Below are 24969 nucleotides of genomic sequence, written 5' to 3'. Positions count from 1 at the left end.
CTGAACCCCCTCAGAGGCCAGACCCACAGTTTCCACAGCTCTGGGTGAGGGTGGAAAATTGTGCACTCCCTATCAGGAGTGAAATTATGTCTGAAAACCATACTCGGGTCGGCCACATTGGGGCAACCAGAAGTAGACTGATGCCCTCCTGAAGGACCCTCTCCAGGACTCCCGGAAGCGATCGGGGGAAATGCGTACAGGCGAAGCCTTGGCCAGGCCTGTACCATGGCATCCAACCCCAGTGGGGCTGAATGTGAGAGGGAGAACCAAAGTGAGCAGTGGGATGTCTCTCGAGACGCGAATAGATCCACTTCCATGGGTCCAAACCTCTCCCATATCAACTTCACCACATCTGGATGAAGTCTCCATTCCCCGGGCCTCAGCCCCTGCCTCGACAGGATGTCTGCTCCCTGATTCTGAGCCCCCGGAATATACATTGCTCTGATAGACAGTATTTTCCCTTGGGACCAAGGAATAACCCGATGCGCCAGTCTGCACAGAGGACGCGATCTGAGTCCCCCTTGTCAGTTCAGATAAGCTACCACTGATGTATTGTCCGATCGTACTAGGACATGGTAACCCTTGATGTCTGGAAGGAAGCTCCTCAGAGCCCTGAACACAGCCAACATCTCTAGACAATTTATGTGCCAAAAATGATGATGGTCCTGCCACAGACCCCTGGCAAAGCGGGCGTCCATGACTGCGCCCCAGCCAGTAAGGGAGGCGTCTGTCGAAATGGTTTTCCAGTGACATGACGCTCCTAACACTGGCCCTTGGGACAGGAACCAAGGTTTCTTCCATATTATTAGAGAACGAAGGCATCTGCGCGTTACTCTGATCATACGAAATGGATTCCCCTTGGGGGAAAACCCCTTGGCTTTCAGCCACCACTGAAGGGACCTCATGTGTAGAAGGCCCAAAGGTATAATGTTGGATGCCGCTGCCATGAGGCTCAGCAGTCTTTGAAATTGCTTTGCAGTGATGGCCTGGCCTAGCTTTAACATGGACACCATCGCCAGAATGGACTCGATACGCGCAGGAGACATGCGTGCCTGCATCGTAGTCGAGTTCCACACCACGCCCAGAAAGGTTGTGCACTGGGACGGTTCTAACACACTCTTCTTTGTGTTGAGTCTCAACCCCAATTTTTGAATGTGGCCAAGGACGACATCTCGATACCGAACTGCCATTTCTCGAGACTGGGCCAGAATTAACCAGTCGTCGATATAATTCAGAATGCGGATGCCCTGAAGTCTTAGTGGAGCAAGTGCTGCATCCATATAAAACCAAACCAATCTCTGTTACCTTAAATTATATGTTTATCTCTGTAAAGCTGCTTTGAAACAATCTACATTGTTTAAAGCGCTATATAAATGAGGATGACTTGACTTGACTTGACATACATTTGGTGAATGTGCGGGGAGAGAGTGCTAGGCCGAACGGAAGAACCCGATATTGGTAAGCTTCGCCCCCGAAAGCGAACCTCAGGAACCTCCTGTGACATGGAAGGATGGATATATGAAAATAGGCGTCTTTTAGATCTATCGTGACAAACCAGTCCTCGGATCTGATTTGACTCACGATGACAGGAATAGTAAGCATTTTGAACCTGAACTTCCTCAGAGACCGGTTCAAAACCCTGAGATCTAGAATCTGGCCTCTGGTGTTTGTTGAGCACCCTTCTCGACCCCCTGAAGCGGAAGACCGGCAGGCTGTAGTCGATATGGTTTTCGTGACCATAACTGATGCTTGTTTTTTATTCTTTGAGAAAAACAACGCGGAGTGCGTTTGCTGGAAAATTATGCGGCCCAAAGCGTCAGCGATGGCGGGCAACTCACATCGTTTCCTTGAGGGCTCCACTGCGAGAACAACCTCGGTTGCTCTGCAACGGAGGGAGCAGCCCTCAGAGGTCCCACCACCCTGGCTAGTACCTCTTTCCTGAAGCCCTCCTAGCCTGAAGGACGTCCCTCAGATCGCCCCTCTGGCTGGAGGGCTTCTGCTGGGAGCGTTTCCTCTGTTGCCAAGCTCCTGGAGGAGGGGCTCTAGAGGAAACGCTCTCCCTTCGCTCCGCGCGGTGTGAGGAGCTGGCTGATGCCTGGGGCTGATCTCCTTGCCCCACCCTACTCGATTTGGACTTTGATTTACGGGGGAGGAACTGCTGGAACGCCGCAGATTGCTTCTTCGCCTCCTGAAACCTGTCGACGACCGATGTAACGGCGTCACCGGACAGGCCAGAAGGCGAGAGCGGCGTATCCAACAAAACGGATTTGTCTTTCTCCTTTAACCCAGACAAATTCAGCCACAGATGCCTCTCCGTGGCCACCATAGCTGCCATAGAGCGGCAAATGGCGCGGACCGTCTCTTTAGTGGCCCGGAGAGACAAATTTGTGGCCTTACGCAACTCCGCGAAATCCTCTGGAGTTGGCCCCTCCCCCTCGTCCAAATCTTTCAGGAGGTCGGCCTGGTATGCCTGCAAAATAGCCATAGAGTGCAGACATGAACCAGCCCGACCTGCAGCCATGTAGGCCCTGCCTATTAAAGCAGATGTATCCTTGCAGGGCTTACTAGGCAGCGCCGGGGTTTTAAGGGAAGATGCCGCCTCAGGAGAGAGGTATCCAAGCTAACGCCTCTTCTACTTTAGGCATCCTCCCATAACCCATATCCCGTGCCCCCAAAACATTACTATAATCCACCACAGATGGATTGGAGACACGGGACGAATGTGGTTTATCCCACGATCTCGAGATCTCTTTGTGGAGATCGGGGAAAAACGGAAAACCCCGGCGCTGAGGCTGTGACCTGTGCCGCAGGAAACGCTCGTCTAATTTGCTTTTGACTTGCGTTCCCTGCTCATCTTGTGGCCAGCTGATGTTAAGTCTGGCCACGGCACGAGTCACAACCTCCACCAGCTCCTCATATGCTTGGCCGTGACCTGGCGCGCCTAACTCACGGTCATCCCCCTCGATGCTGAGCACATCTACCTCCTCGGAAGCAGAGAGCTCAAGCATCGGGACCTGGTCGTGGGCAGAAGAAGCCACGACGCCGGCTTCTGCACCACTTACAGGGGCTTCGGGATCCTCAGATGAAGAATGAGAAAGTGCCGTAGCAGTCTCATTCTCATCTGCAAGTTCCCGCTGCGAACCCCACGATCTGAGTCGCCGAGCTGCCTCAACAGACGCAGGACCAGAACCGCGGGGAACGCGAGCCTGACCGTGCTCATCAAAGCACGCCAGCCAGGAGCGCAGCACTCTCATGGGTAGTGCTTCACAGTCTGCACAGGCAGCTCCCTCGAGAGCTGCCTGGGCATGCTGCGCTCCCAAACAGTTCACACACAAAACATGCGTGTCCCCATCCGTAATGAAACGAGGACAGGGGTGCACACACTTCTTGAACTGTTCGCTGGCCATAATATATATATATATATATATATATATATATATATATATATATATGAATATAGAATCAGACAAACAACACCAAATAAGACAGACAGTCGTAACATAGAGCGCTTGCTGAAGAGTGAAAGCTAGTGTGTGTGTGTGTCGGCGTCTCTTTTATACATCCGGTAATGCCGTCACATGTTACGTCACGACGCAACACCAATCAGGATTGGATTAGTTTCATTCATACTTCAAAGGCGCACGCTAAGGGAGCGTCCCCAAAGAGTCGTTTTCAACGACGCAGTGCGAGTTCCCTCGAAAGGGAACGTGTTCTTTTAACAGAAAAGCTCTGATTGGGGATTTAAATGATTGAAATCTGGCAACCGCAAACATGAATGCTTGTAGCGGCTGGTTAAAAAAGTCTGTAGTTCTTTAGATTAGAATAGAAAACTTTATTAATCCCTGTAAGGGGAAACTCGTTTGCCACCATTGCACATTACAAACACCACAAATAGACAAATAAACATAAAAAAAAAAACAATCCGTACATAGCCTACAAAATTACACAACTTCATTAAAAACCTTAACTTAACTAAGATATTTATAATATGGAAAAATCTCTATTTACTGACCTTTCGTTATCACTGGTAATATCACTTCTTTTTTCTTCTAAAAACAGTGATCAACTCCTTAATCTTATCCACATTTAATTTTATGAAATTTTCATCACACCATGTACTTAACCTCTCTTCTATAGTCCACATCATTACCTTGATTAATTAAACCCACAAGGGCGGTATCGTCTGAAAAGTTTTGTATACAACAAGATTTCTGAGTGTGCCTATAGTCAGCAGTATACAATGAAAAAAGAAAGGGTGATAAAACTGTGCCTAGTGGGCTCCTGCTTTAGTTAAAATAATGTCAGACATTTTTATCACACAGCCTAACAAACTGGGGTCGACAAAGAAGATAATCCAATACCCACATAATAATTTACTACGGTATGTAGGTTACAACGCAGCAATTTATCGGCTACAACATGTGGTTGAATTGTATTAAAAGCACTAGAAAAATCAAAAAACATAATCCTAACAGAACTGGCAGTTGTTTCCAAATGATTGTAAATATTATGCAACATAAAAAGTATGGCATCATCTACTCCCACACCTTTTCTAAATGCAAATCGTAATGGATCTTGAAAAACTGACAACGGTTGTAGCAATGTTCAGGGAAGAAGGAGGCGGGAACCGGCGAATAATCAAACATACTTTATTTAAAATAAAACAAACAAACCAAAATACCGCCAGCAGCCCCTTGCGGACGACTGCTGGCTAAAATAAAATACAAATACAAAAACCAAAACACAACGTAAAACCAGGCCTGTTCCTCTCTTGATCATCAACGTCGTCGCTCCTCCTTTATGCCTATGCTCCTCCGTGAGAGATGCGAGACCGGTGTGCTTCACAGGTGTTGCTCATTAGCAATCGCACCACCGGCCTCACGCCGTCCTCTCACGTCCCTCGGCCGTCCTGTTCGCCACATACCCCCATCGCCCCTCACAGGCCGGGGGGTACCCACGAGCCTGTGCCTACTCCCCCCCCACACACACACCCATCCAAACGGCAACATCCCTGGGGGGTATGGACCGACAAGCCGAGGGAAACAGAGATGGAAGCATGAGGAGCGACAGATCGAGAGAGGGGAGAGAGAAGAAAAAAAAAACTTTGGCCGGTTCCCACAACGGGCGGAGAACCACATCTGGTTCTCCACCAGCTGGGCGATCTCCTCCGCGGTGCCTGGTGGACGGCAGCAGGCTCCGGCCCACGGTGAGTGGACGGCGACTCCCCCGCAGTTTTAATCTGATCCCTGTCACCACTAAAAAAGCTGCTTTTTTCTATTTACCTCCGTAGTCACCCATGGCTTATTATTAGGAGAATTTTTTATTTGTTTACGTGGTATGACTCGACACAGTAATTTATATAACAGGTGACTTTGTCAGAAATACTATCCAAATCATCATCATCAAAAAACACTGACCAGTCTGTACAATCAAAACATCCTTTTAACCTTCCACAGGCATCCTCTAACCACACACACACACACACACACACACACACACACACACACACACACACACACACACACACACACACACACACACACACACACAGTCTTAGAGCCATTAGGCTGATTTCAGATTGCTGGAGAGAATCTGGATGCCAAGGATATTAAATTGTGGTCCGATTGCCCCAGTGGTGGAAGCCTCTTTGCACTATAACTGTCCTATAAAACAGGTCAATAATGTTACCATCCCTCGTTGGACATGTCACCATTTGCTTAACCCTCTGGGGACTAAGCTCTTTTAGGTCCGTTTTCTCTATTTTTACATTTGGGCTAATAAACTGTAATGTGTTTGGTATCTATGGATTCAGAAGACCCTAAGCTAGCATAAGCATGCATGTAATATATTTATAAAGGAAGTATGAGTGAAAATGTACAATAAACTAAAGAATTTCAAAAACGGAAATCCGATTTTTGGCATTTATTTCTGAAAATCACACATCACACAACAATAGTGAACAGTTTTTGAACAAAAAATATATTTGTCAAAGCCTTTGCTTGACAGACATGTGTAATTGTTAAATAAAATGTGTAAAGAACAATGAAAAATTTAACTTTATTTACAAATAGTCCCAGGCGTTTTTCTTAGGAATGCTTAGAATTTTCTAAGCAATATTTTCTCCTTGTCACTCCCCAGTAATTGTTCCAGAGCTTATTCCACCGTAAATCGTTTACTGCTTGCCATCATAAAAGTGCTAAAACAATAAATAATGCTATAATTTTATGTGTATATATATATCTGTATATATATATTATAATTGTTCTGTCTCTCTCTCATATCTCTGTGCGCTCTCGCTCCGTAAAGCCTTGTTTATACTCGACGCGTCCGTTCGCTTTCTGACGTCTCTGCCACTCAACGCTGTTTGCGTAACAGTATATAGTACCACCCCCTGCAAGGCTACAGAGTCCTCCGATTTGCTAGAATACGTCATGGTAACCTTCCTCTGATTGGGTAAGAAAAATATTCCTCCAACGGCAATTTTTCCATTGGTTGTTGCTCGTGAATCTGCCAAACAACATCGATTTCATTGGCCTTTGACGTAGTGGTATTGCGCAACAAGGAAGTGTGTATACAAGCCGGGTAAGTTTGTTATCACTGTTTTCAGCGGAATCTGAGGAAGACGGCAAAACCGCACCTCTCTATCATTAATAGCTTTTAAGATAATTACTTTTTTGTAAAAGTATGCCATTTTGGGCGGTACCGCCCAATCCGTCCCCAGAGGGTTAAAGGAGAGTAAGGTAGCAGAGAGTGAACTGGTTAAAATCCCCATTAATTATAACCAGTGCATCCGGGGAAGCACGTTGCATTTCAGAGGTAACTCTCGAAATTGTTTCCGTGGCCAACCTTCCATTTCACGATGGATGAATGTCGACCACTTGTACAAAAACATGAGAAAGCTCTCTGGTCAAGTAATAAGGTCTGCAACTTATCGCAAGTAGTTCAATGTTCTGGTCACAAATTTTCTCTTTCACCGTAACATGGCTAGGATGACACCACTGATCTTTCACATAGAGTCAAACACCTCCTCCTATCAGTCCTCTCTGAGTCTCTGTCCAGTCTGTGGAGTGAAAATCATTACATTTTTACATGAGACTCTGTTATCTTATTGGACAACCAAGTTGTCAGTCCAAAAAGGCGATCGTAGCACATAAGAGCAGACAATTCGTCAATTCAGTCACTGCAGGTAACACTGGTTTATACCTCCGCCGACTGTTCCTAACCCGAACTCTTCCTCTGCGACCTCTCCTCCTGGTCTTAAAGTTGATTTTCGACAGATTAAAGTCAGGAACATATCCCCCAGAAGCTGAAAGCCGCAACCCCAAGAGCTCCAGCCGGCTATAGGTGATGAAGGACAGTCCTGGCCTCGGTTCACTTCCAACCTGCACACACTCTCTGCTTACAGGTGGCCAAGTCGCCAGCAAAGGGACGGCGCCTCGTTAAAGACGTTTTGACGTCTCTTTTTTCTCCTGACAAAAATAAAGAATGATTTTGAAGTTGTTGTTTTTTTAAACCACATTTAGTCTTGCCTTTTTTCGTCAATGATATTGCATGTTTATTTAGTCACAGTTGTCGTTTAATGATGTTGGTGTCATCGCATCTTTGTATCCTCTTAGTCATGGAAAAAAAGGTTTGATTTCGATTAAAGCAGCACTATGCAATTTTTTTAGCGTAACTGAACAGCTTCAGAGTTATTGGAATGGTTATATGACTCTTTTCGGGTTGAATGGTGGTCGTCTCGCCCCCTCTGGTGCCTGTGAGTGGAAAAAACGCACTTGGGCCGGCGGACCGCCAGGAAGAATCACGTGATTTCAGCTCTCGGGATATAACGAATTGCTTTACGGCACTGCACACATTACATGCATACACGCCCCCATCCAGATCCGGCTGGCTATAAGAACAACTATCGTCATGGCTAAAAAGGTATATAAGCAGAAAGCTAGGAAAGCATTGTCGGAGGAACAGAGAAAGAGGAAACCGCAGACTGACCGAGCAAGGAGTCAGACACGAGTAAATATCGGACCTGCGTTTCCAGAATGGAGAAAAAAACGAAGAAAGCGCGGTCGGAAGAGTCTAGAAAAAGGTAACGAGAATAAGACAGCGCCAGGAACCGGACAAGAGTCCTACTCGCTCAGGCTTTCACTGTTAAAATTCCTGCGATTATCATGAGAACAGTTGTCAATATCTCACATAATTATCAGGACATAAATAAGCCTACACGTTGTAAATAGTGTAAATGAGCGCAATTTGCAAACTATTATGATAAATTGCCATAATCATGTCTAACAACATGATTATGATTTACATTACACGAGAATAGGTGCCAAGATAATCACCAACTAAGACGTACCTTTACAGTAACCTATGCTTTTCCATCCATTTACGCTTCTTTCCATCTGGTGACGTGAATCTCCTTCTGTCTGGTGTTAATAGCTGCAGTGAATTGCGCGTCAGCACACACAACGGCTGCAACCACAGTGCGGTCCCCCCATAACAACCCTCTGGATTGAGCGGAGTAGGGAACATCTCTAGGGTCTTCAAGTGGGCACTTTCCGTCCTCAGTGTTTTGTCGACTAGCCCACGACACCTCAAGAGGTCTCGACAGTGACTCTGGCGTCCCAGAGTCACCCCCCTCCGTCCCCCACTCAACTCAGCCCAGCTTACTGACCTCTACTTCCCTCTTGCTGCTGAGACCTAACCACAATCTCACAATCTCTCTGCAACCCAACCATACGCGCCAAGCCATTTGACTAACGCTGTCGAGCCCCACTGGTGCATTAATATGCAGTTTCAGTGGCAACGGTTCGGTATGGCATACCACCTACCACAAAACACAATATCTGCCCAACCACCCGTCATTCAAGCAATATACACAGGAACGTAATGACTGTAAATACTATATAACCTATACAAATAAACCAACAGTTGCTGCTGAGACCTAACCAAAATCGCACAATCTCTCCGCAACCCAACCATACGAGCCAACCCGTTTGACTAAGGCTGTCGAGCCCCACTGGTGCGTTAATATGCAGTTTCAGTGGCAACGGTTCCGTATGGCATACCACCTACCACAAAACACAATATCTGCCCAACCACCCGTCATTCACGCAATATACACAGGAACGTAATGACTGTAAATACTATATAACCTTTACAAATAAACCAACAGTTGCTGCTGAGACCTAACCACAATCTCACAATCTCTCCGCAACCCAACCATACGCACCAACCCGTTTGACTAAGTCTGTCGAGCCCCACTGGTGCGTTAATATGCAGTTTCAGTGACAATGGTTCCGTATGGCATACCACCTACCACAAAACACAATATCTGCCCAACCACCCGTCATTCACGCAATATACACAGGAACGTAATGACTGTAAATACTATACAACCTATACAAATAAACCAACAGACTCTTCAAGTCTACAAGAAATCTACGAAACGGTAGCATGGCGGCCTGTACACAGCCAGCTAGAATCTTTCCGTCTCAACCACAGCCAGTTGCTGCTCCTTTCTGCTGCTTCAGATAAGTTCTTTACTGTGCGACACAACTCTTGGCAACTGAATCCGACGTCTCTGAGGAACCGGGTTGTACAGTGTGCCACAAAACCTCGACAACCCACTTCCACTGGATAAACCTGGACTTTACATCCTTGCTGTTCTGCTTCAGTGGCCAGATGAGCATACCGCAGTTTCTTCCTCTCATATGCCTCATCTACCGCATCCTCCCATGGCACTGTTAACTCTATCAGTTGAACAATGCGTGCTGATCCAGACCACAAAACAATGTCTGGTCGTAGGTTAGTGGTGGCAATCTCAGGTGGAAAAATAAGCCGTTGATCAAGATCAGCCAGCATCTTCCAGTCTCTAGCAGCTTCCAGTTGTCCTGGGCGAGAATTGGTTGGTTGCTCGCCTGGGCGGAGGAATATTGTCTTCTGCGTGTAATGTTTTGCTAGAACAGGTGGCAACTTATTGGTCATACTACGCTTGCCTTCCAATGCTAAACCCAAACATCGCAATACTTGGTCATGGCGCCAAGTAAACCGACCTTGGCTAAGAGCCACCTTACATCCTGTCAAAATGTGCCTTAATGTGGCAGGTGATGAACACAAAGGACAAGAGGGATCCTCTCCTACCCAGAGGTTTAGGTTCTACGGTGATGGGAGAACATCATATGTTGACCTAATAAGGAAACTGATCCTAATCTCTTCCATTGACCAAAGGTCTTGCCAGCCCATTTTGCGTTGTTTCACACTCTCCCATCTCATCCACTCTCCCTGCTTGGCCTGGGAAATGCCCTTTATACATCTCATCCTCTCCTCCTGCTTTCACACCTCGTTGACTACCAGCTTCCTCCTTTGAGCTGGGCCTGCCTTGTGCCATTTAGGAGGAGCTAAACTGAGCCCAAAACCCCCTCTTCCATGCTGTACCTGTCCCACGATATGGGCCACCCCTCATACTTTTATCAGATTCTATAGCCTGGACATTCCTTCTACGCCAGACACTAAGTGTGCCTGTGCGCAGCTTCACACTGGAACCGGCAGGGCTCGTTGTGGCATAGTGGGTACTCGTTCCCCAAAGTGTCGTCATCGACGAAGTTCGAGTTCCCTCGAAAGGGAACAAGGGTTACAGTTGTAACCCGAGACGTTTTCTGTGTTTTTAAGAAAATGGAAAGACTTGTTAGAGTTTAAGTGTTTAATGTTTAGTTATTTCGATTTAAAAGAGTTTGTAGAACATGAAATAATAATAAATAAAAACAATTGGTTACCATTGTGGTGAAGAGGTAAGCTTGTGCTTAGTTTGTAAGTAGCTGTCGTGCACACATACATGTTCATGATCGTTTCATTGAGAGGGGTAGAACGGATGACCACCATTGGGCATAAAGGTAACCAAAAATTTAAATAACAAACTCTTTTAAATGTAAAATATAACTAAACATCAAACTTTAACAGGTCTTTCACTTTACTAAAAAATGCATTAAACAGCACCTAATTTCAACATTTACTCTCCTTATCTATCCCTATGCAAAGCATGCTGGGAACTAGAAATCGACTGAACAGAACAGAAGACACACATTGGTAAGTGCATTTTTTGTTAACACAGACAGAGTCCATTGCTTTTATTGTTTTTGGTTGTTTTGTTCATTTAAATAGTCTTTAGAAATAAAAGTTTATTGATCTTTGAAAAGGTGTACCTGCATTATTATGCCATTATCATTATTTTAGATGAAAATGGTCTCAGAAAGACAATATTATCGTTTATTATCAATATTATCGTTTATAGCAATAATTTCTTGGACAATTTATCGTCCAGCAAAATTTGTTATCGTGACAGGCCTACTCACGACTCGACCCATTGCTCCCAGTTTTATTCCCTGACTGAGGGCCCGCTCGGCACGGATGCTCTGGCGCACAGCTGGCCGCAGGGTCGCAAGTATGCGTTTCCCCCAGTTAGTCTTCTTGCGCAGACCTTGCGCAAGGTCAGGGAGGACGAGGAGCAGGTCATTCTGGTTGCGCCTTACTTGCCCAACCGGACCTGGTTCTCCGAACTAGTACTCCACGCGACAACACCTCCCTGGCCGATCCCTCTGAGGTAGGACCTCCTTTCTCAGGGACGGGGCACCCTATGGCACCCTCGTCCCGATCTTTGGAACCTCCACATGTGGCTCCTGGATGGGACGAGGCAGGTTTGAGTACCCTACCACCAGCGGTGGTGGCTACCATCACTTCCGCTAGAGCTTCGTCCACGAGACATCTCTATTCATCTGCGTTGTAGTAGAACCTCTTCGTCAACTGGTGCTCTTCTCGCCAAGAAGACCCCCGGAGATGTTTGATCAGCGTCGTGCTTTCCTTCCTCCAAGATGGGTTGGAGTGAAGGCTGTCTCCCTCCACCCTAAAAGTCTATGTCGCCGCCATTGCCACACAGCATGACTTTGTTGAAGGTAAGTCTTTGGGAAGGCACGACCTGATCGTCAGGTTCCTGAGAGGGGCAAGGAGACTGAATCCTCCTCGCCCTCCTCTCGTTCCCTCTTGGGACCTCTCAGTGGTGTTAACTGCCCTGCAGAGTGCTCCCTTTGACCGTCTGCAATCAGTGGAGCTTAAGTTCCTGTCAATGAAGACAGCGCTTCTGGTTGCACTGGCCTCCATCAAGAGGGTAGGGGACCTGCTCGCATTCTCCGTTGATGAAGCGTGCCTGGAATCCGGGCCGGCTTACTCTCACGTGATCCTGAGACCTGGATATGTGCCCAAGGTTCCTACCACTCCCTTCCGGGACCAGGTGGTAAACCTGCAAACGCTGCCCCTGGAGGAGGCAGACCCAGCCTTGGCACTGCTCTGTCCAGTACGCGCCCTCCGCGCCTATGTAGACAGAACGCAGTGTTCAGGACCTCAGACCAGCTCTTTGTCTGTTATGGTGGGAAGCTGAAGGGAAAGGCTCCCTCAAAGCAGAGGTTGTCTCACTGGATAGTGGACACCATAGCTTTGGCTTACCAGCAACAAGGTCGACCGTGCCCCCTTGGTGTGACTGCCCACTCCACCCGGAATGTGGCGTCCTCTTGGGCTCTAGCGCATGGCGCCTCGCTGACAGACATCTGCAGGCTGGGCGACACCGAACACATTCGCCAGATTCTACAATCTCCGCGTGGAGCCAGTGTCCTCTCATGTACTCGCTTCAACCAGATAGTACTCGACCCACTCAGGTGTCTTCGCTTGCTCACCATTCCACTCTACGGACTGGATACGTGCGATATTCTCCTCAGGTGAGCTTCCCCGAATGCCTTGAATTCCTCAAGCACTCCTGACGTCGGCGCCAGTGTCTTTGCCTGCGTGTCGGCTAGGTGCCTCCCGTGTGCATGGTCCCTCCACTGAGCGACCCCCACATGTGTATTTCCACTGTAAGCCTCTCTGAGCATGTGTCTTTCCCTCGGCAAGCCACCTTGCCACCCCTGGGGTTGAAATATTCCACCTGCGGCTGGACACCCCAGTGTTCTCCATATGCATCCTTCAGGTCATACGTGTATTCTCTAAGTCCCCCAAACCCCCTCTGGGTTGGCAATAATTGCATTTCCCCTAAACCTTGGGATATGCTACCCAGTGTACCTTGGTATTCCTGTGCTAAATAGGAGTCCTTCGTCCGTGCCAGTCTCACGACAGGGATCTCAGATTTACGCAGGGCACTGGAAGCAGCCGAGAAGGTGGCGTGATTAGACTGGTAACCCCATTCGTCGTCATCCGACGTAACGCGGAGTGAAAACGAAAGGGAACGTCTCGGTTACGTATGTAACCCTCGTTCCCTGAGAAGTTACGTCTTCCTGCCACTTTCCGCTGTACCGCGGGGATCGCCTGAAGCTCAGTCTTGGCTCCTCAGCGAAGAAACATATCTGCATGTTGCCGGCGTCCTCCTTTTATACCCACAAGGCGGAGATACGCTATGCAAATTCCGCAGACCCATGGCATTTCTTTGCCATTTGCTCGTTTTTTAATACTCGAAGTTGATAGGCTTTCTAAGCGAAACCCCATTCGTCATCATCCGACGTAACGTCTCCGTTCCCTACTCAGGGAACGATGGTTACATACGTAACCGAGACGTTTCTCGTCTTGTAATTAATGGATTTTCATCACTCATGATGAGAGATCTTTAGACTTGACATATGAAGAGGGGAAACCTGAAATGTAAAAGGGCTACCACATCAGAATTGAAATTATATATTATATTATATTATATTATATTATATTATATTATATTATATTATATTATATTATATTATTTGTTACTGGTAAACCTGCATTTTTTAACCCTGCATGTTATTATCATTCATTTCCAGCATTGATTGGACCACATTAAATGACAAAGCTATATTTTGACATGATAAAGCTGTTATCTGATTGTAATATAATTGTGTGTTTTCTTTCTTTTAATTGAGAAATGAAGTGGAATTTGCATATATTAGCTAGATAGCTAGCAAGCTACCAAGAGCTAGCAAGCTCAGTAATCAACATGGCGAATTCAAACTACTTAGAGGAATGTGGGCAAGTCAGTGTACCCTTAAAATATGTAAAATCACTGTACGCTTACTTACATATGGTCCTTGTATCATATCAAGTAGAAAAAGTGTCATTATACAACAATTTAAGACTAAAGGAAGTTGAGATATAATCTTTTCTCTTTCATGCGGACACCATTCTGGTTTGTATCGATACCAGCTACTAGAGGGCCTAGTGACAGAATAGTGAGAACCCACTACCCAGTGTGCATGTTGTAGTTGAGTTGTATTAGATGCAACATTTGTCAAATAAACATAGGCTACTTATGTTTTTACATATGAACACGACACAATATGCTTTCAATGTCTTTCTAAGCTAGACCTGGAATGCCAGAAAAATCACATAAAGCTTACTTACTGTTACATTCTCACTCAATAATGAACTCTTGTCTCACCTGTACCTCGTTTCCCACACCATATTATTAGGGGGCGCATTATAGAAAGATCCTAACTTTAGAATCCTATCTTATCTGTTTGGTAACCATGGCAATTTCAGTTAGGATCTCATTTAGGACAAAATACAGATAGGAAAAAGGTATTACAGAAGCATCCTAACTCTACAAAAAAAAAAAATCCTAAAAACTGTCTTAACTTTAGGACAACCCCAATGGTGTCCTAACTTCAAAATTATTTAAAAGCCAACTGTAAAAATCACATAATAATGTCAGAGAATATCATCACATTTATTAAGGATACAAAAGGAAGAAAAGCAATGTTTAATGGTGGAAATACTTTGTGAACTTAATAAAGGCCTTCTGAAACGAAGCGATGCGTTCGTGTAAGAAAAATATCAATTTTTCAAACTTTATCGACTGAAACAACTAGCTTGCGCCAGACGGCCGCATGCAAGTCGACCTACGCCAAAAGAGTAACACTTGACGATGTATGACGTAGGAATAGCGTAAGTTTTGATGCCTCTCGCGGTTCAAACAGGGCTGGGCAAACGTGTTCGTCATTACGTTGTGCGTCAATGTTCAATGGTTACTCTTTTGGCCCAAGTCGACTTGCGTTCGGCCTAGTTATTTTAGTCGATGAAGTTTTAAATATAGTTATTTTTCTTAGACTAACGCATCACTTCAGAAGGCCTTTATTAACCCCCCAAGAGGCGTTTCAAGCACTTCTATCACTGATGGATATGGTTTGAAGGACTTCCAAAAAAATATACCTTTTGACTCACATTATAAGGCTTGGAAGAGCCAGGACATTTTTTAATATAACTCCGATTGTATTCGTCTGAAAGAAGAATGTCCTATACTCCTAGGATGGGTTCAGGGTAAGTAAATCATGGGCTTATTTTCATTTTTGGGTGAACTATCCCTTTAAGATTTGCTTCTGTAATACGAATTTATGAAAAATCCTAAATTAACTTATGATTGAAAGTATCTGTAATACGCCCCATAGACTTCCCCTTTAGCTTTGCAAAGTCTTGCATCTCTCGAGTGCATTAATGAGTGTTTATACTACCTGTGGATTTTCTGTGTATTACCTCCCTGTCCTTGTGTTATTCTCTTTGCCTTATGATTTGGATTTGGTTGCCTGGTTGGACTGTCTCACTGGATTGAACTCTCACCTGTTGTATGACTCTTGTCTGACCTTTATTAAACTCTGCACACTCTGCTGTGCTTACCAAGTCTTCCATTTTACAATTTTATATCATGTACACTACCCACTTTGCCAAACCACTTTTGCTTACACTTTTTCATGTGCTTGCTCAAATTCAAAATCGCCATTGCAATGTTCCCCGGTAATTAATTTAATTCATGACATTTAGCATTGCACTTCACAGACATACTGCTCTCAAAATATAGATTTGCTCTCAAAATATAGACAAAATATAGATAGAAATATATTTAATTTTCTTATTTAGTTTACTTAGTTTGCTTACTTAGTTTTGAATTAAGAATATTAAAGGTCCAAAGTAATACTTTTTTATGAGTTTGCAGACACAGACAAAGATTGTTGATTGATTGTCTAAAGTGTGAACCTATGTACATGTGGAAGTTGTAACTATAGCATAGGTGTCAACACACATGAATTACACATTCTTGTTTTCTTTTTCAGAGACACCTTCCGGGTCAGAAGAAAGTAGAAAGAGTAAGTGAGAAGACTGGATTGGAAGGGATACCTCCTTAAAGCATATCTTAAGTTATGTCAAGCAGTTTTTATTGTCGTTTCTCTCCTGCATTGCGAGGATGAAAAAAAAGCATGAATATGCAAATGAGCCCCGCTTCCACTCACTCATACAGGCTAGTTCGCAAGTCAATGTATCAGAATGGTAATGTGTTTTATGGATCAATCTTTACAACGTCGGACACATAACGGTAATTAATTTAATTAGCCTTTTGCTTGACTACGCTAGCAAACAGGTAATAATGTTGCTAATGTTACACAAAACGTCCCCTTTCGCCATCTCAAAGTCGGACAGCTGTTTTCTGAAAATCAGCATCCTTACAAGTGCTTTGAACAACTTAGAACATCATTGGAGAAAGGCATAAAGTACATCATAACATCATAACATACATCATATACATAATTCATCCACTAAAGCTAAAAGTATCTGATTTTTCATATCAACAGAAAAAAAAAGGCTACCGGGATAACTGGCTTCTCTTGAGCCTTCCCTGCTTTGCAGCATAGTAATGATGATATGCTAAAGCCCGCTTGCACATTAACGTGATTGGTTACAAGGTAGTTTCTGACCTAAGAAACACTGTCATTTTCAAACCACGTTTTTGAGACTTTTTATGGTTCACTGCAGTTTTAAGGAGAAAATACTCAGCACTGGTGTGGACTTATGAATTTGCACAAGATTTGACCTAAAGCATATTAAAAACATCACATAGGCATATAAACAACATTAAAAACTTGATTAAAAACGCTGCGTGAAATCGCAGTGGGAACGCCCTCAGCGTGACGCGTCTGAAGCATGAATGAAATCAGTCAATGGAGAGAATGAGCGTACGGCGAGTGACGTCATCGACCAGGAAGCTATAAATATCCCCTGAGTACACAATACGCCAGCTTAAAAGTTACTGAAGCAGCGACCCAAGGGGATGCCGAGAGTATGGTAGGACACGCAGCGTCCGTCCCTTCGGGGAACTAGGGTTACATATGTAACCCGGGACGTTCCCCTTCAGGGACTACCGCTGCGTGAAATCGCAGTGGGAACGCAATACCCACATCCCCATACGACCAAATCCCCGTCGTGTGTCATTAGGAGACACAAACCGACGAGAGAACCTGAGCCCCGGGAGTGGAGCTAAGATCGAGGGAATAAAATCTAACGAAAGTGTGCGGTGAGGACCAGCCTGCCGCATCACAAACGTCCTGAAGAGAAGCTCCTGAAAGAAGAGCTGTAGAAGCAGCCATACTCCGGGTGGAATGAGCTCTTACAGCCAAAGTGAAGGCTGATGGGCCGAACCATAAGCAAGTGGGATGGCCTCGACCACCCACTTGCTCATCCTTTTTCTAGATGCAGGACACCCTTTCTTAGGTGACCCAAACAGACGAACATTTGTTCCGATCTCCTCCACAGGGCAGCTCTGTGGACGTAAGCATCAAAACCCAAACTGGGCACAGCAAATTAATTTTCTCCTGGTCTGACGTCAGAAAAGGCGGAGGACAGAAAACCTGCAGAACTATAGGTCTAACTGAAACAGTTGGAACCTTAGGAACATAACCTGGTCTCGGAAAGAGAAAGGCCTTAACCAACCAGGAGCAAATTCCAGGCACGAGGGAGCCACCGAAAGTGCTTGAATATCTCCAATTCTTTTTAGAGATGAGATAGCGAGAAGAAGGATAGTCTTTAGAGTAAGAAACTTTTCCGAAACTTCCTCGATGGGCTCGAAAGGAGCAAGGGAGAGACCTTCTAAGATGACGGCCAGATCCCAAGCTGGTACCCTTGTGCGAACTGCAGGCCTCAGCCTCAAGGTGACACGAAGGAAGCGAGACATAAGCGGGTGTTTCCCGAGGGAACCTCCACTTGAAGGGGTGTGGTAAGCAGCTAAGGCCGCCACATACACCTTCAGTGTGGAGTGGGATAACCCTGTGGAGAGACGGTCCTGCAGGAAATCCAGGACTGTACCAACCGGGCAGTTAACTGGGTCCTGCTGGCGCTCTCCACACCAAGAGGTGAAAAGTTTCCACCTCGCGGCATATAACTTCCTCGTGGAGGGAGCTCTGGATCGGAGGATGGTCTCAACGACCTCAGCCGAGAGACCAGAATCTATGAGCTGGGCCCCCTCAGAGGCCAAGCCCACAGCCTCCATAGCTCTAGACGGGGGTGAAGGATCGACCCACTCGCCTGAGAGAGCAGATCTCTCCTGATCGGTATCTCTAGGGGAGAGCCGTTGAGGAGAGACACTAGGTCCGCAAACCATACCCGGGCCGACCAGAACGGGGCTATTAGCAGGAGACTGAGCCCGTCCCGGCGAACCCTCTCCAGAACTCCTGGGAGCAGAGCGATCGGGGGAAAAGCGTACAAGCGTGACCTCGGCCACGGATGTACCATCGCATCCAACCCCAGCGGGGCTGGATGGCTGAGAGAGAACCACAGCGGGCAGTGTGATGTTTCTCGAGAAGCAAATAAGTCTACCTCGGCAAGACCGAAATGTTTCCATAGGAGTTCCACCACCTCGGGGTGAAGACTCCATTCCCCGGGCCTCGGCCCCTGTCTTAACAGGATGTCTGCCCCCTGATTTAAATACCCCGGGAGATAAAAGCTCTCAGAGAAAGAATTTTCCCCTGGGACCATAGAAGGATCTGACGTGCCAGTTTGTACAGCGGGCGAGAACGCAAACCCCCCTGATGGTTGATATAAGAAACCACCGATGTGTTGTCTGTCTGGACAAGAACATGGTGGCCCCTTAGGTCTGGGAGGAAGTGTTTCAGAGCCTGAAACACCGCCAACATCTTTAGGCAGTTTAAGTGCCACTGACGATGATGGCCCTCCCACAGACCCTGAGCCCACCCGTGAGAGAGGCATCTGTCATTAGCATAACGCGACGACAAGGAGCTCCTAACACAGGGCCTTGGGACAGAAACCAAGGATCTTTCCACATGATCAGGGCGTGATGACACCGTCGCAAACTCACGATCATGCGAAGCGGATTTCCCCTCGGGGAGAATCCCTTGGTCCTGAGCCACCACTGTAACAGTCTCATGTGCAAGAGGCCAAGAGGTATCACGTTGGACGCAGCTGCCATGAGACCTAGCAGTCTCTGGAACTGTTTTACAGTGGATGACTGGCCTAGCTTGACCTGATCTACTGCAGCGAGAATCAAAGCAATACGAGCAGGTGACAATCGTGCCTGCATCGTCGTTGAATCCCACACTACACCTAGAAAAGTGGTTCTCTGTAATGGAGAAAGAACACTCTTTTTGGCGTTGAGCCTCAGCCCCAGTCACTTGATATGAGCAAGAACGACATCTCGGTGCCGAACCGCCTGTTGTTCCGATTGAGCTAGAATCAAGCAATCGTCTATATAGTACAGAAAGCGGATGCCCTGTAACCTCAGCGGGGCTATAGCAGCATCCGTACACTTCGTGAATGTTCGGGGTGACAGTGCTAGGCCGAACGGAAGAACCCGATATTGGTACGCTTCGCCCCCGAAAGCGAACCTCAGGAACTTCCTGTGTTGAGGGAGGATAGATACATGGAAGTAAACGTCCTTTAGATCTATCATGACAAACCAGTCCTCGGATCTGATTTGAACATCCCCAGTGACAGACACAGCGCCCTGTAACGTACTGGCAGGGAACAGCTGGTCTGGGCACTCCACAACCCTCCTCGGAGGGGGCGAGCGTCCCTCGGGAAATCGCTCGCCGAGTCTCTCTACGCCCTGTGAAGGCAGGGTTAGTAGAGCAGACCACTGAGGGCATCGGAAAAGACAGGGCACCGTGTTCTTGTGCAGTGAACTCAAGTTTTTCCCGATGGGGACCACCCTCAGAGTCCTGACGTTCAGCCCGTCAGGACTTTTTCGACGCGGCCTTTCTGGCGACAATGACTGTCCTCAGATCAGTCCTGCCCCGAGAAGGCCGCGCCGGAGAGCACCCCGCCTCGTCCCTCCAGTTTCTCTGCAGGGGGGCACGAGACGTGACACTCCGCTTCTGCTGTGCTCTTTTTGAAGACGAACTCGACGAAAGACTTTGCTCTGGTTGAACATTCTGCGTGACAGACACAGTGCCCTGTAACGGCGCACCGGCAGGGAACGACTGGTCTGAACACACTAGAACTCTCCTTAGAGGCGGCGAGCGTCCCTCGGGAAAGCACTCGCCAGACCCTTCTACGCCCTGTTTCGGCAGGGTTAGTAGGACGGGCCCCTGAGGGCGCCGGGAGAGACAGGGCACCCTTAAGGGAGGTGAACGCAAGTCTCTCTCGGCGGGGACCCCCCTCAGATTTCCTTTGAGCAGGTCGGCCTGAAAAGCCTGCATAAAAGTCATCGTATGCAAACATGCAGCCGCCTGCCGAGCCACCGAGTAAGCCTTCCCCACCAGCACAGAGGTATATATATTTATTTATTTATTTATTTTTGGTGGAAGAGCCGGTGCTTTAAGTAAGACGATGAAGCAGGAGAGAGATAGCTCGCAAGCGTCTCCTCCGCCTACAGTATCGTCACATAACCAGCAGATTTAGCACCAACAATGTTACCATAAGCATTGGACTGATTTGTGTAAATTCTGCTTGAAACCGGTCTAACCCAGGTCTTTGAAACCTCAGCATGAAGATCTGGGAAGAACGGTAAGCACCGGCTAGAAGGTTGAGGTCGTGCAGACAGAAATCTATCATCTAGATTGCTTTTAATTCTAGAAACCTGTCTATCAGCTGGCCACTCGATACTGTTATTTTTTTTATTTTTTTTAGCTTTTCAACAGCCCGAGATAATACATCCATCAAACCTTCTTCATTTGCAGTATAATGTGATAAACTAGTTTTCTCTGATAATAAACTTTCGACATCCAGCTCCTCAGAACTGGAAAATCTCAATTCAACATCATCATGTGCCTCCACCCGGGCAGAAGTAACCGCCGCAGCGCGTGCTTCCAGAACCGGGTGAGAGGCACTAGATCTCGTCGGAGATAGCTGAGATAGGGCGGAGCCCGTCTCAACGTCGCCAGCGAGATCCATCTGCGAGCCCCAAGACAAGCGCCGCCGCTCTGCCTCAACAGAAGCGGGACCCGAGCCTCGGGGAGCTCGCAGCAAATCACTCTCCTCGAAGAGCGATCGCCGCGAGCGCAGAGTTCTCAAGGGAAAACGCTCGCAATGCTGACAATCGACTCCCTCGAGAGCCGACTGGGCATTGCTGCACTCCCAAACAAGCCACACTTAGCTCGTGTGAATCCCCACCCGTGATGTGCCGAGTACAGGGGGGAACACACTTCTTATACTGCTCGCTCATATTGTTTTTTTTATATAAAATATATATAGTGAAAACTCCTGACAAAACAGACAAACACAATCGACAGATTCAGACACACACAGAGCTGCTGAAGTAACTAAAAGCTGGCGTATTGTGTACTCAGGGGATATTTATAGCTTCCTGGTCGATGACGTCACTCGCCGTACGCTCATTCTCTCCATTGACTGATTTCATTCATGCTTCAGACGCGTCACGCTGAGGGCGTTCCCACTGCGATTTCACGCAGCGGTAGTCCCTGAAGGGGAACACAGGGTTTTTTAACATATACTGTAGGCTCTGCTCCAAATCAATGCCTTGTCCCTTCCTGCCTTCCTAGAAACCCATTTAAAGGGTAACTAAACCCTAAAACAACTATTTTTAGTTAATGATCTGTAAGGCTCTGGCTTTATTCGTGATGTTCATTGATTCGAGTAAATATTTTTAATATTTGGGTAAAAAGTGTTTTAATTCTACAATATATGGTGTAAAAACATCTGAGCACTGTCCTCTTCAGGTGGAACGGTGGCTACTGCAGTTGAAATTTCCTATTGGAAGTTGTTTCCCCACGTGACGTAAGCAGGCACCAGCTCACCACGCCCTTGGCATAGTCTCAGCCCCTGGTAAAAAAACATCTTGTTCCGTCAAAACCACTGTAGCGAGCCAGGAGTTGGAATTGCGAGTATTGAAAACGATCAGTATAGCGCAGGGGTCTCCAACCTTTCTTCATTTGAGAGCTACTTTTTTTAAAAGATAGTGGCCGAGAGCTACTCATATAATACAGTACTTATATCTCGTAAATAATCTCTCATAACTCTCATATTAACAACTATCTAAACTGTTTTAGACCTAAAAAAGTTTTAGGCCTATATCTCAGAGAAAAGAAAATTGTTCTTTGCATATTATACTGTAAAAACACATAATTATAGTTGATTTTATAGTGCATCTTAACTAGAGATGAAATGGCATGCAAATTTCATGATTATAGTGACTAAAATGATCACGATTATCACAGAATCCTGTTAAAAAAGTACTAATACTAAACAATAAAGTCAATTCAAAAAGTTTTTTATCAAAAAACAACTTTTTGTTCACATAAACATTAAAATAACAACATTAAAAATGATGGCCAGGAGTGTCTTGCGACATGTTATCTACTAACATTTACAAGTTCAAATAAAGTTTTGACAAAAAAAGATTTATAAAAAGAAACCTTGCATATTTCAGCCTTTAAATCATTTTTATAAAAATAATGAGTCAAAAAAGATAAATTACTGACTTTTAGAATGCACATTAGCTTATCTTAAATAGTAAAATTTGGTCCGATTTTCCCGGGGCGTCTGTCGTTGCTATGCAACCATGCACTGCGCTCTCCACAATGACAAAGTTTTAATGGATTTTTTCATCTCGCTGTGCCTGGAAAAAATGAGTGCGTCGCTTCAATTATGAGCTCCCTACAATTGAAATAACGAACTTGAGCGTGCAAAAGACGTGATCGACCCCTTGGCGAGCTACCTCCAATGAGACCAGAGCTACTGGTAGCTCGCGAGCGACGTGTTGGAGACCCCTGGTATAGTGTATATTAGCATCGAGTTAGCATAGCATTTATATAGTTATTTAGATTATTTCGTGTAGCCTAAGTAGGTAATCAGCATAGTTGCTAGTGTACTATTGTTAGAAGCATACTTAGTTAGTAGCATAGTATTGCATCAGCTTCAAGTTAACGTAGATTTTTAGCATTAGCTTTATCTGTATTTAGTACAGTGGTTAGGATGGGACGTAGGTGTAGTTTTTCTGGTTGCAACAGCACAGCATAGCTTTCCAGCAGATTTGGAAATTAGGTGCCAGTGGTTGCATGCACTTGGCCTGGAAGACCGTGAGTTCCCACCTAGAGCTGGAGTGTGTAACCTGCATTTTAAGCGTGATTGTTTCTCCAACATAATGGAGGTGGAAATAGGCTTCTCCAAACAGCTCGCGCTGAAAAGCGATGCAGTGCCAAACACTGCTCCCCCTGCATGGACTCCACCACCGCAGCGCCGTCTTGATGTGAGTGAGAATTTATTTTTAATCACAATTTAGGTTACACTTTATTTCGATAGTTAATTTAGACATTCAACTAACTATAAGTAACTTTTCAACTACATGTCAACTAACTGTCATTAGAGTATTAGTAGGCTGTAGTAGACTGTCAGTAGACTGTTAGGTTATGGTTAGGTGTTAGGGTTCGGGTTAGGAGAACAAGTTGACTTTTAGTTGCTAAGTTACTTATAGTCAGTAGAATATCTGTTGAGGGACCAACATAATAAAGTGTTAGCAGATTTTAAGCAGAGAGTCTACTAATACTCTAATGACAGTTAGTTGACATGTAGCTGCAAAGTTACTTATAGTTAGTTGAATGTCTAAAGTGGACTATCAAAATAAAGTGTTACCACAATTTATGTTCCTTCCTATTAGGCTAAAGTTAACCCTCTGGGGTCAACAAACGCGCCGGCAAATTTTGCTGCATTTTTTCACATAGCAGCAAAACAGACTTAAAATACTCTGTCATTTATGGTCATACAGACTTAAGAAATATAAAAAAAAATAAACTGTCAAAATTCTACTTTGTATGTGTCAACTTACAATCGAAACAAAACATTGTGCTTTTGTAAAATAAAGAAAATAAACAGGGTATGCTTTCTGCCTCTCCGTCTCCGTGAACTTTTTCTATAGCAAGTCTCTAAACTTAAACAAACCTCAGTGAATACTAGTCACACAGGCATAAGCAACATATCTTTACAAACATTTAAGTTTCTGCTAATAAATTATCTAATTAAAAATGAAAGCAAATATTCTCTGTTTATGTAATCTGTATGAAAAGATAGAGATGTCAGTCGTTCTCATGGCAACTCATTATCATCTAATGTGAACATGCCTATGTGGCGCGATACGGCGCGTCAAATGGAGATGATTAAAGGGTTGTTCTCTTATAACACCTCTTCCTACGACAGGAAGGAGTAATACTATTGGTATTGAACCCAATTAAATAAAAGTAGCCGACTACGCCAGCTAGGTTATTTACTGAAACCCAGGACCCAAATTCACCCAATTAAATTAAAGCTGCAAGCAGCGATGAAAGGACCCTTGCACCCGTTCCACCGCCACCTGGTGGTTTAGGAAGACACAGCGTGTGGGCAATGTGCATTTAAGTAGGTAAATATAAGAGGAGTATGTCAAAGTCAGTTACAAAAGTGTCCTTTATTATGGTGATAACAGCATGCTTTATAACAGCATGCTTTATCACTCAGCTAAGTGTTGCTAGCATGTTTAGTATTTTTCTAGCATGTTTAACACAGAATGGCATATTTTAGTATGTGGCTAGTACTGCAATACAGTGTAAACCATGTCACTTCCTGTTGTCAGTAGGTTGCGCTATCACTATAACTGAAAATTGTCATGTAGATGAGTTCAGGGTAGGACTCTTATTAAACGTGTGAAGTTTGGGGCAGATTGAATATTTCATGCCTGAGTTACATTAACTTACTCTTTCATTG

General features: G+C 45.5%; 1 protein-coding gene across 3 annotated transcripts in view; it reads left to right on the top strand.

Moving 5' to 3' along the window:
* The window catches only part of cidec (cell death inducing DFFA like effector c), a 389787-nt gene that overhangs the window by 332466 nt on the left and 32352 nt on the right, over positions 1-24969 (top strand). For 2 of the 3 annotated variants that reach the window (XM_077199197.1, XM_077199199.1), the window contains exon 5: positions 16104-16136. The exons of the other annotated variant lie outside the window; for it this stretch is intronic. In XM_077199197.1, the coding sequence (XP_077055312.1) occupies positions 16104-16136 (33 nt within the window). The remainder of the gene's footprint in view (positions 1-16103; positions 16137-24969) is intronic. 3 annotated transcript variants of the gene reach the window in all.

Source organism: Siphateles boraxobius, unplaced genomic scaffold, assembly GCF_051911475.1.
Source record: "Siphateles boraxobius isolate OS27281-9 unplaced genomic scaffold, OSU_SipBor_1 41, whole genome shotgun sequence".
Taxonomy (NCBI): domain Eukaryota; kingdom Metazoa; phylum Chordata; class Actinopteri; order Cypriniformes; family Leuciscidae; genus Siphateles; species Siphateles boraxobius.
This window is presented reverse-complemented; position numbering and strand designations above follow the sequence as displayed.